The sequence below is a fragment of the Triturus cristatus genome, chromosome 5_1 (genome assembly GCF_964204655.1).
Source record: "Triturus cristatus chromosome 5_1, aTriCri1.1, whole genome shotgun sequence".
In the NCBI taxonomy this organism is placed as follows: Eukaryota; Metazoa; Chordata; class Amphibia; order Caudata; family Salamandridae; genus Triturus; species Triturus cristatus.
In genome coordinates, this window is record NC_140587.1 from 289,603,351 (window position 1) to 289,616,565 (window position 13,215).

Consider the following 13,215-nt stretch of genomic DNA (forward strand, 5'->3'; position numbering starts at 1 on the left):
TCAACTGCATGGGGACCTTCCCACCCGAATGTTGGTCCTGAACCAGGATTAGAGCGCTGTCCTGGATGTCTGTAAGCCCTCACCTCTCACTGGACCTGTACAATCATTCAGTCATCTGCCACTTACTGTGACAATCACATTGTCCACATCCAAGGGGTTGGCATCTAAGACAAATGAAGAGTGGGTGAGACCTGCCATGGAGCATCGCGTCAGAGGAGCAGCCACTGCGAGGGGTGGGTCAGACCTCCCTCTGAAACCAGAAGAATGAGGCCAGCCCTTGGTCAGTTCAGAGGCGTAACGCTGACCCCTGAGGCACAGTAACTGTGAGACCTGTTACCTGAGGGCCAAGGGAGATAGAAGTAAATGGCTCCAGTTCCTACAAATGGAGCCTTTCACCACTGGAAACGTGTTCACCCAGGAGCACATCCTTCACAGTGACTGCATCAAAGCTCTGGAATACGATCCCAGTGGCCTTATGGTTCGCACCCACCCTTCTTAAACTGAGAAAGGTCTTAAAATCCTGGGTTTTCAAAAATGAGTTGCCTCTATAATATCACTTGGGACTCTGGCTCTATAATATCACTTGGGACTCTGGCTCTGATGTCACTTGAGACTCTGGCTCTATAATATCACTTAGGACTCTGGCTCTATAGTATCACTTGGGACTCTGGCTCTATAATATCACTTGGGACTCTGGCTCTGATGTCATTTGAGACTCTGGCTCTATAATATCACTTAGGACTCTGGCTCTATAGTATCACTTGGGACTCTCGCTCTATAATATCACTTGGGACTCTGGCTCTGATGTCACTTGGGACTCTGGCTCTATAATATCACTTAGGACTCTGGCTCTATAGTATCACTTAGGACTCTGGCTCTATAGTATCACTTGGGACTCTGGCTCTATAATATCACGTGGGACTCTGGCTCTATAATATCACTTGGGACTCTGGCTCTATAATATCACTTGGGACTCTGGCTCTGATGTCACTTGAGACTCTGGCTCTATAATATCACTTAGGACTCTGGCTCTATAGTATCACTTGGGACTCTGGCTCTATAATATCACTTGGGACTCTGGCTCTGATGTCATTTGAGACTCTGGCTCTATAATATCACTTAGGACTCTGGCTCTATAGTATCACTTGGGACTCTGGCTCTATAATATCACTTGGGACTCTGGCTCTGATGTCACTTGGGACTCTGGCTCTATAATATCACTTAGGACTCTGGCTCTATAGTATCACTTAGGACTCTGGCTCTATAGTATCACTTGGGACTCTGGCTCTGTAATATCACTTGGGACTTTGGCTCTATAATATCACTTAGGACTCTGGCTCTATAGTATCACTTAGGACTCTGGCTCTATAGTATCACTTGGGACTCTGGCTCTGTAATATCACTTGGGACTTTGGCTCTATAATATCACTTAGGACTCTGGCTCTATAATATCACTTGGGACTCTGGCTCTGATGTCACTTGAGACTCTGGCTCTATAATATCACTTAGGACTCTGGCTCTATAGTATCACTTAGGACTCTGGCTCTATAGTATCACTTGGGACTCTGGCTCTATAATATCACTTGGGACTCTGGCTCTGATGTCACTTGGGACTCTGGCTCTAAATTATCACTTAGGACTCTGGCTCTATAATATCACTTGGGACTCTGGCTCTGATGTCACTTGAGACTCTGGCTCTATAATATCACTTAGGACTCTGGCACTATAGTATCACTTGGGACTCTGGCTCTATAATATCACTTGGGACTTTGGCTCTATAATATCACTTAGGACTCTGGCTCTGATGTCACTTGGGACTCTGGCTCTATAATATCACTTAGGACTCTGGCTCTATAGTATCACTTAGGACTCTGGCTCTATAGTATCACTTGGTACTCTGGCTCTGTAATATCACTTGGGACTTTGGCTCTATAATATCACTTAGGACTCTGGCTCTATAATATCACTTGGGACTCTGGCTCTATAATATCACTTGGGACTCTGGCTCTGATGTCACTTGAGACTCTGGCTCTATAATATCACTTAGGACTCTGGCTCTATAATATCACTTAGGACTCTGGCTCTATAGTATCACTTAGGACTCTGGCTCTATAGTATCACTTGGGACTCTGGCTCTGTAATATCACTTGGGACTTTGGCTCTATAATATCACTTAGGACTCTGGCTCTATAATATCACTTGGGACTCTGGCTCTATAATATCACTTGGGACTCTGGCTCTGATGTCACTTGAGACTCTGGCTCTATAATATCACTTAGGACTCTGGCTCTATAGTATCACTTAGGACTCTGGCTCTATAATATCACTTGGGACTCTGGCTCTGATGTCACTTGAGACTCTGGCTCTATAATATCACTTAGGACTCTGGCTCTATAGTATCACTTAGGACTCTGGCTCTATAGTATCACTTGGGACTCTGGCTCTATAATATCACTTGGGACTCTGGCTCTGATGTCACTTGGGACTCTGGCTCTATAATATCACTTAGGACTCTGGCTCTATAATATCACTTGGGACTCTGGCTCTGATGTCACTTGAGACTCTGGCTCTATAATATCACTTAGGACTCTGGCACTATAGTATCACTTGGGACTCTGGCTCTATAATATCACTTGGGACTTTGGCTCTATAATATCACTTAGGACTCTGGCTCTGATGTCACTTGGGACTCTGGCTCTATAATATCACTTAGGACTCTGGCTCTATAGTATCACTTAGGACTCTGGCTCTATAGTATCACTTGGGACTCTGGCTCTGTAATATCACTTGGGACTTTGGCTCTATAATATCACTTAGGACTCTGGCTCTATAATATCACTTGGGACTCTGGCTCTATAATATCACTTGGGACTCTGGCTCTGATGTCACTTGAGACTCTGGCTCTATAATATCACTTAGGACTCTGGCTCTATAATATCACTTAGGACTCTGGCTCTATAGTATCACTTAGGACTCTGGCACTATAGTATCACTTGGGACTCTGGCTCTATAATATCACTTGGGACTTTGGCTCTATAATATCACTTGGGACTCTGGCTCTATAATATCACTTGGGACTCTGGCTCTATAGTATCACGTGGGACTCTGGCTCTATAAGATCACTTAGACTCCCTAATATTAACCCACTGTAGTCTAGCTCTGCAGTTTTCTTCCTGTCTGTTACTCGCTCTGCTACTGTTCTAAATGCCAGGACACCCTTTGGGGTAGTAGTCACACTTTATAAAATTGCTAACATAGCATAACATTGTGTTGTGTATGTTGTATATTGTATGATTTGAAAATATAGACTTTCTTCTTTTAGGAGAAGTTTCAGCGTTATCTAGACAGATTGAAGAAAACGCTGGAGGATGTGCTTGAACTGCATCGCACAGAAGAGACAAAAGTTGACCAGCTGGAGGTAAGAGAACAGTAACTGATAAATCAGTATGGGGAGAGGAAACCAAACTTTACCTCGCTTTATCTGTTCCCAACAGAACCACCGCACTCATGTAGTGGGTCGGAGATACCTGGGTTAGAGGTGTCCTTAATGTGCTTTGAAGCTATTATCTGCAACTTTCATGAACATAGAGGAATAAAGTCTCTCTAAGGAACAAGGGGTTTTCTAGAGTTCTTGTTTGGATATCATGTAAAGATGATTAACTCCCAGGACTTGCTTTAACCAAAACCCTGATTCATGTTTAGCTACCTTCTTGGAGGGAAAGATCACCGTCACAGGGGCGATGGTAGCAAGGGGACTTAACCCCTTGTGTGCCCCGCCCTTTCCACGCCCTGTGCCGGGCGTTTCATTAGCGGGCGGGGCTCATGACGAGATAGTCTCGTCATGGGCACAGCGCAACCGCGGCCCATGACAAGACCATCTCGTCATGGGCACTCAAGGGGTTAAACATGAAGTGCCCACATCTGAGTCCATCAGTGAGGTGCCCAATCTTCATGTGAGGGAGAACCTGCAAGCGCTTTCCTGGGCTGAAGATGTCAAGCAGACAGGGCTGTGAAATCTTCAGCTGGCTAAGTTCACCTCAGGCAGCCATGGACCTGTGCTTTTAGCGATTGTATAGAGCCTGGCTGGCTATCAAGAACACAAAGAGTGTCTGTCTATCAGGCTGACCTTTGCTCAGGCTGACAGATACTCTTTATGCCTGCAAAAAGGTGGGGGACCAGGACCCTTCCGCCCTTTAGGACGGGCGCAAGGCAGACTAAGGTAAGCCAGCACTAGTGGAAAGAAAAACAGCACCATATCTTACTAGAGAAGGCACTGTTCTGCTCTCTCCTTTTCACACCACACAGTTCAGCAACTTTAGTTACTGCGTTGTGTCATGAGAAAATGTAATACATCTACCTCTTTGTTTCTCCAGATGAAGCATTCTTAACATCTTGGGTCTGATTCACAGAACTAACTTAAGACAAAATCCTAAACTTACTACCATTTTGGTATTCACAGAAGGCACTTACTCATTTTGGTATTCACAGAAGGCACTTACTCATTTTGGTATTCACAGAAGGCACTTACTCATTTCGGTATTCACAGAAGTTAGGAGTCCTAACTTTAGGACTCCTAAATGCCTTCTGTGAATACCGAAAGTCTTAAAATTAGGATTTTTCTCAGTTTAGTAGTAGTATAGTTAGGACTCCTAACTTTAGGACTCCTAAATGCCTTCTGTGAATACCGAAAGTCTTAAAATTAGGATTTTTCTCAATTTAGTAGTAGTAAAGTTAGGACTCCTAAATGCCTTCTGTGAATACCGAAAGTCTTAAAATAAGGATTTTTCTCAATTTAGTAGTAGTAAAGTTAGGAGTCCTAACTTTAGGACTCCTAAACTGAGAAAAATCCTAATTTGAAGACTTTCGGTATTCACAGAAGGCATTTAGGAGTCCTAAAGTTAGGACTCCTAACTTCTGTGAATACCGAAGTGAGTAAGTGTCTTCTGTGAATAAGAAAAAAGAGTAAGTGCCTTCTGTGAATACGAAAATGGTTGTAAGTTTAGGATTTTGTCTTAAGTTAGTTCTGTGAATCGGGCCCATAATGCCAACCAGTATGGATGACATGTGACTCCTAGGCAGTGTGGATCTCATTGTCTCCTAGACAGTGTGGCTCTCATTGTCTTCCATAACATTTCCTATGCATTGATTTACACATTCATTCATTGTCTTTGTATAACATGTGTGTGATGTTAAGCGCTCCAACGCCCTAACTTGGTGAGCTAAAGAAAGATGAAGGGCACCATTGGAGGGTTGTAGTGAGGGAATTCATTGAGAATTATGTCATCTAGGAGGAGAGGGGAACATGGGGGGAGGGGAGATGGTGGAGGGGAACAAAGATTGGCACCAACACTAAAGCCAGCTCTGCTTACATATAGGAAGTGCAGGTCATTCTCTCAACAGACGTCAAAACATAGTCACGTTGGTTCTTCTGGTTTATTTCCTGAGACTTGGCATGAGAAACTTAAGGCTTGGTAGGCGTTAGCAACACACAGTCAATTGAATGATCCACATTAAAGAATTTTTAAATACTTAAGTATACATAGGCTCCAACTCTCCTAATGAAACAAATATTGTTGCATAGTTAATGTTTAATTGTGAGAAATGTGTATATTACTTCACTCAAAAAATGAGTCTCAGCATTGACGAGACAAGGTATGTTATGTTCCCTGCATATGTACTATGTGTGCAAATAGTTTCTGTGCTTGCAAATGTATGTAAATGTCTGAATGTTTTTTAAGGCATTTGTTGCGTTTTACCTCTTGTTTGTAGGTTTATACCTGCCTGAACAGTCATAGTGACAAAGGGTGAGAGGCATCCGAAATGTATTGAAGCGATGTTTCAATGCAAATCCTATTTTCTGGAACTCTTCTTTTTACAAGATATACCTATTAACTCTAAACACCTACAATAAAAGGAAAAACAATGAATAATCAGCATAGGAGTATTACTGCTATAAAATAAAGATACTTAGGGCTGATGCTAAGCCCAGCGAGATGACGGCGAGTGTGCAGTGAGAGTGGGGGGGTATTCTAAAGACCCCCCAGACAGCCACCCTGGCACGCTACGCCTGATTACCTGGTGACTGTAGACGGCTCAGCAGCTCCACCGCGGTACGGCAATATGGCGTCACAACACAAGGCGGCTAAATAGTGGAGACGGCTCCGCAACAGGCATCAAACGGCTTGCCACTTGCTGATAGCATCGATGTGGCGGCTTGGCTCAGCCGTTACACATAGTTTAGTGTATGCGGGCCGAGCAGCGCTTTCGATGAATATTGGACTGACGTTTTGCTGCACCACGGTCTCTGCTCGTCGAGACACACGCCAAGCCTCAACAAGTACCGGTCAGTGGACATTGGTGTTGCCCTGCGTTGTAGCTATGGTCCCCCCACGTACATTGGACCAGAATGGGTGGGGGTTTTATTGGAGACAATTTGGCAATACAGGGTAGCAGTCCTATCCCTGAGGAAGTCGGCACAGGTGGGCATGAGGGTCAGGATGTTAAAGTAGACCCTGATTCCAGCTCTACACTCGGGCGACCTATCCTGAGACTACTTCGCTCTGGCAGGGCAGAGGGGTGGGGGGGGGGGTACTCCAGGCCTGTGGCTCAGTTAATTCTATCCCTGGGCAAGAGATGGCTGAAGCCCTTATGCCAGCGGTAACGGATGGTCTGGATGATAGGGGGTTACTCACAGTTGGCATTTTGGGTTCAGAGAGGAATGATCCCCCTGTCAAGTCAATGGCGAATCCTAATGATCGTAATGGTTCTGTGTCTCAAGACGTGAGCAACATAGTCTGCGAAAATGAGTCATTCAACAAGTATTGCCAGCGACTACTCCCCCCGATGTGGTGGTTATGCAAATACCCCAGGAACAGGAGCAGGCTGACCTTTTACGGGGTGTCTGTCGTGGGGGAAAAGACAATAAAGGTACACATCAAAAGTTGGATCCCAATCCTTTAATTTGTGGAGCAGCAGGTGGGGATAGTTTAACGCCATCATCTTCAACTTGCTGTAGTGACGGATCAGAGGTATCCGATGGCCCTATGTTTGCTTCTGTGGATCAAGCCCTTCAGGATGTACCCAATGATGTTATGCCGGAATTATCATTACAGTCAGGAGATGCGGCATGAGGGACAGGAGGTAATGGGAGCAATGATGAAATGATTGAACCCCCCATCGCCGAATGTACGGCAGCAGCAGCGGTGGTGGTTGAGGCGAAATCATTACAGGGTAAGGTCCTAAAACCACCAGAGGCCCCGAACGGGCAAAGGCGCTAAAGGCTCTGGTGGTTGGGGGCGGGGTGGTGCCTGGTTATTCTCACTACTTCTATTGCGGGATGACTTAAAAGTGATGTTTCAAATAAAACGAAGCCGGATGCCAATTTTAGCACTCTGCGAAAATGGGTGGCTTCGAAAGGGGAGGTCAAGGCTATTGTTTCGAGACTTTCTAATCCTGGTAGTATGACCTCTGATTCACTGATGAGGGACGAGAATGGCTACCAACAACTTCCTTCTCCTGCAGCGGCCTTAAATGCTTTGCCAGTAGCTCTCAGTCGGCATCGTAAATCTGAGGCGGATAGCAGAGAATTGGCTGAGACGAGGATTACATCAATTCCTGGAACTTCAGGTGCAAGAAAGGATAGCACATCAAACTCTGAAGTGGGTCACTTGGAGCACTATGAGTCAGACATACCCTCTCTAACTACTATCCTTAAGGCGCTGTCTCTTCAAAGAACTGAGGTTCAGGAATATTACAGTCAAGCAAAGGCAAATAGTCAAGATATCAAGGCTGCGCTTACTGAAGTTACCTGTAGAGTTGCCTCTTTGTTAACTGACGTTACGGAATTACAGCAACGGGTGGCGCTAGTTGAAGAAACTAATACTCACACGGCCGGGATTGCGAAAGCATGCAAAACTCAGGTGGCTTTTTTGCAATCTAAGGTTGAGGATCTTGAGAACCGCCAACGGCACCACAATCTATGTTTTTTCGGCATACCAGAGGGCATAGAGGGGTCGGATCCACAGGCGTATATCGTTAGTTTGCTTCAACAAGCATTTCCTGATCTCTCAGATTGGGACATGGACTCCCAAGTTTAACTGGCACATCGTATACCCTTTACTATTCCACGAGGGAATGGTGACAACCCACCTTGACCACGTCCCATTTTGATTTTTTTAGGTAACTTCTTGCTGCGACAAACAATTTACACTAAGGCGTGGCCTTCGTCTCCTGTCAAATTGGGCACTATGACTATTTTTGTGCGTTTGGACCTGTGCAAGACCACAATGGACCAGCGTTGGAGGATGCTACAGCTAATGGATCCTTTTAAATTGGTGTGCTCGCAAGTCTTTCTACAGGAGCCAGCACGCTTGAAGATTATTAGAAATGGACGTTCAGACAGGCTCTTTTGAAATGGCAAGCAGAGGCCGCTGGAGGTGGCGCTACAAGTGCACTGGCATAGAAAAGACAGAAACTGAGTACAATAAGACTGGCTGTTTCACTTATTTTTCTCTACCTTCTCCCTCCCCTTTTTTATTCCTTTATCTTTACTTTTTCTAGACCTAGAATTCAAAAGGGGGTGGGTAAAACTCGATGGAGGCATATAAGTAGGGGGAGGCATCAGTGAGTGAGGGGAAAAAAACAAAACAAAAAAAAAAGGTTAAAGGGGCTTTTTTCTTTGATGCTAATTACAGGCAGGCCGGGATGGTGGGGGGCAGCTGGGCCAGGGGGGGGGTTAGGTTGGCATCCTCTAAAAGCTGTCTGCCAGCGACAGCTCGGGGGTGGGATGATTCCTCTCAGCAGGGATTGGGGGAGATGCGGGGTGCACATGATGAATGTTTGCTTTGCACAGGTTGACGGGGGATGGGGGCCTGTGGGAGGGAAAAAAAACATTTAACGGTTAGAAGGGTAGATGTTCAAATGAAGATGTCAGAGTTTTATAATATTCAATGTCAGACCTAAAAGTTATGTGTTGGAATGTCACAGGGTTGAACCAGCTTCGTAAGCGGCGTTTAATCAGGGAGGAACTCTGTACTCGGAAACCACAAGTAATCGGCTTAACCGAAACCCACATAGCATATAAAGATAGGCTGATGCTGGAACAGCTTGGCTACGATACACTACTTTGTACATCACAGACAGTTTCTATCCGGGGGGTTGCTATACTGAAATCAAGGACTTAAGTTGCTACAGTGATGCGCACACTGTCAGATAGCAGGGGGAGATGGGCCATAGTCCAGCTGCTGATATCCGGTCGCATTGCTACGTTCTGTGTCTTATATGGTCCAATCTCGGATTGCCCTGAGATTTTTGATCAATTGAGTGGTGAATTATTGGGCTGGGATAGGATCTTATAATCTTGGGTGACTTTAATCGCATAATGGACAGTAAAATATATACTACTAATAGTAGAAGTCGGGCAAGAATGTCTAACACTAGGGCAGCAATTCTGAAGCTTTTGCATATTCACTAGCTTGACGATGCTTGGCGAGTGCTATATCCTACACTGCCAGGCTACACTTTTTACTCACTCCCACATAAACAGTACTCCCGCATCGATATATAAGAGGTCGCTTTTAGAAAATGATACGTTGGAGGTCCGTCCTAAGATCGTTTCTTATCACAATCCTGTCAAGATGACTCTACAGAGACAACTTGGCGCTAGAAAAGTCACCCGGCCCTTTACATTTCCGAGACACTTACTTAGTAACCCTCAGTATGTGGCAAATGTCGGAGGGGCTTAGAGGGAGTATTTAAACATTAATTTAGGAATGGCTAATATCTCATGTGTCTGGGATTGTATGAAAGCGTTCGTCAGGGGGGAAACTCTACGTTTTATTCTGGTTCAGAATCGACTGGCTAAAGAGGCGACCAAATTGGCTTGGCGAGAGCATTTAGAAGTAGAGCGCCAGCATGCTGGGGCAATTACTGCTAGTGTTGTGGGTGCGCAGGCAATATATCTTCAGATGCTAAAAATACGATCTAAAATCAACCGGGGCTTAATGGATTAGATCGCGTCTAAATATCATAAACATAAAGCTACGCAATACGAATACGGAGAGAGGGTGGTACGGGTGCAAGACCTACAGATTGCCGATCAAAAGGGCAGGACCAGTGTCAAAATTAACAGAGGGGAGGGTGGAAAGTCATTTAGTCAGCCAACGGACATGAGAGAGCAATTTAGGCTGTATTATGCTGACTTACATACATCTGCTTCCTCATTCTGTCAACACACCTTCTTTGAATATTTGCAGGTGAGTCATCTGCCTCGCTTGGATGGCCTGGATGATGACGAATTGCAAAAAAACATTGTTGGCTGAGGAGGAGGACGCTATTAAGTCCTTTCCCTCTGGTAAAGTGGTCGGCGACGATGCCATCACGCTTTTTTATAAGGTTTTTAGGACCTATTGGCTCCGGTCTATCTGCAACTCGGCATGGGTATTTTTAATGGGGGCAATGCGCCTGTCTCATGGAGAACAACTAATATTGTGATCTTCCCTAAACAAGGGAAACCGCTTGACGATAAGAGCACTTATCGTCCAATATCACTTGTTAATGCGGATGCCAAAATCTTTTCTAAAATCCTGGCCTCCCGCTTAGCTCCTTTTATACATAAGTTGGTATCAGCACAGCAGCACGGCTTTGTTCCTGGACGAGATACAACGACCCATATAGGTTCTGCTATCGCGGCTTTCAACGTTTCAAGTAAACTTAATATACAAATGGGCATGATTATGCGTTCGACAGAGTGGCCTGGAAGGCCCTTTGGCTTACTATGCAGTCACTTGGTCTTGGCCCCAGGTTCATCTCTGCGGTACAAAAACTGTACAAGAACCCCGTTGCTAGAATCAAAGTGAATGGCTTGACATCTGCTAACTTTGACGTACAACGCGGGACACGACAGGGATGCCCCCTGTCACCTTTGTTATTTGCTCTCTATATCGAGCCATACATAAGACACTTACTGCTTAACAGAAGGATCTCCCCCGTTAGTCTTAATGGTATTGAACTCAAGGTTACAGGGTATGCCGTCGATATTGCGATCTACTCCACTAATCCGGCCGACGCCATCACACTCATTATGCACGAGGCTGAGTTATTTGGCTCCTTTTCAGGCTATAAGCTAAATGCCACCAAGACTCAGACAATTGTTAATTTTCAATCTGATGTTATCCCTACAATATTGGGGGTTACCCAGTGTGCAACTTATCTTGGGGTGTACATCTGTAGCCAGGTTAATGATATTATTACATTAAATTACGATCCTCTTTTGAAAAGGGTTGCAGCCAAATTGCGTAGCTGGTATCGACTACCATTAAGTATTTATGGGAGGTGTAACGTTATAGGAAGGAGTACCCTCCCAAAATCCCTATACCTGTTTCGCCCCATACCATTACACGTCCCCCCGTCCTTTTTTAAAGAAATTGAATGGTGTTATAGATAGTTTCATATGGGCGTATAAGCGTGACCGGCGGGCTCTCAAGTTTATGAGATTATCATATGCACAGGGAGGTTTTAAGCTCCCATATTTTCGGTTCTATTTTTGGGCTTCTTTTGCCGGTCGTCTCTGTTGTCTGCTCTGCTGACTGGATGGAGGCCCAATATTGTTACCATATCAGCTTGCTTGTGGCCCAATAGTGGGGTATTGTATAAAACCGCTGACCCCAATTACTTCAAGAGGGTAAAGTTTAAGGTAATTATAGACATAAATCGGATTTGGCTTGACATCTGTAAGCAATACTCTTTACCGGCGCAGCATCAACACACTGTGCTATGGGGCAATCCAATGATGCCCAACATATTCCAGGATCGGACTGGCAAAGACTGGCAATCTAATGGCATCACCCAACTCGGCCAAGGTTATGATGGACAGGGGTTCTGTTCCTTTATTGCACTGAAGGACGAATCTGACCTCTCGCAAAAAACATTCTTCAAATACCTACAGGTTAGGGATTATTTTATACCAGGCAAGAAGTTATTAACACTGCTAAACTCCTCGGCAGTACTGGTCGGAATATATACACGTATCGGTCGGGGGGGGGGGTAATTGGCTCAGTCTATCAAAAATGTTTGGCCCAGGCTACCGAAGAAAGCTTACAAATCGCGGGTAAACTCAGCCGGATCCTACAGGTTGAAATAACCACTGAGGACATTTGGGAGATAATGGAAATACTTGATCAAGAGGTAACATCAGTTAATTTAAAGTTGCAACAGCATCGGGCTGTATATATGCTGTACTACACTCCGGCGGTTATATCTAAATGGGCTTCTGGTAATACGGAAAAATCATATTGTCTGAAATGTCGGCTACATGCGGCAGACCTTAGCCATGTGTTTATTGATTGTCCTAAACTCAACGTATTCTGGAGAGGGGTCACCAGTATTCTCAGTCCACTCCTGGGCGCTAATTATCAGCTCACTGCAAAATAAGTTTTTCTTGGGATCAGAAGTGGGGCTGTTAGTAACTGGAATCTCCTGGCAACTATTATTACTCTGTGCCCATTTATGTATTGATAGAGCTTGGGTAGATCCTATCAGCCCTAGTGTTAATGAATTATGGGTCCTACTTAGACAGGTTCATGAAATGGAACTGGCTTTGGGTAAATCTAGAGGATCGTGATCATGGTTGAAATCTAATCGGATTTGGACTGACCAGTTATGGGAGCAATAAGGCGTTATCAACCCATGATGGTGTTTCATTTTCTTTTATGTCTTTTACTCTTGGCTTTAAAGGTATAAGATTTGCATTCTTACTTTCTCTTTATTTTACTTACCTCTTTTTTTTAATGTCTACCCTTCTAATGTCATGTATATAATGTTTGTTTCATTTATGGCTTAAAAAATAAAAAAATAAAAAAATAAATAAAGATACAACCAAACTTCAAACCAGATTGATCTACAACAACAAAAGTACTTAGTGTTACGCTTTGCATAAGACGAGACATAGCGCAGAGGTCCATACTGTACTGCAAGTTGCATGTTGACTACAAACTTGATATCGGTGTGTTTGTCCCCATTGCACAAGCCAACCAGAAACAACTCATTCAGCTCAAGGAATCACACTGACAATTTAAATAAGGGTATGTTATTGTTGATAAATTCTAGGAAGCCATAATTCTTTTAGTGTGCTCCACTGAAGGACAGCTTCTGGGAGCCTCCATCGTTGCTGGGCTCACTTCTGTTCCATTCTCAGAGGTGGTGTCACAGTAGAGAAGT

The 13,215-nt window shown here is 44.5% G+C and overlaps 1 protein-coding gene across 1 annotated transcript in view; it reads left to right on the forward strand.

Moving 5' to 3' along the window:
• Window positions 1-13,215, forward strand: part of LOC146830794 (E3 ubiquitin-protein ligase TRIM39-like) — a 152,189-nt gene that overhangs the window by 50,097 nt on the left and 88,877 nt on the right. The window contains exon 2 of the mRNA XM_085603788.1: window positions 3,323-3,418. Within this exon, the coding sequence (XP_085459914.1) occupies window positions 3,323-3,418 (96 nt within the window). The remainder of the gene's footprint in view (window positions 1-3,322; window positions 3,419-13,215) is intronic.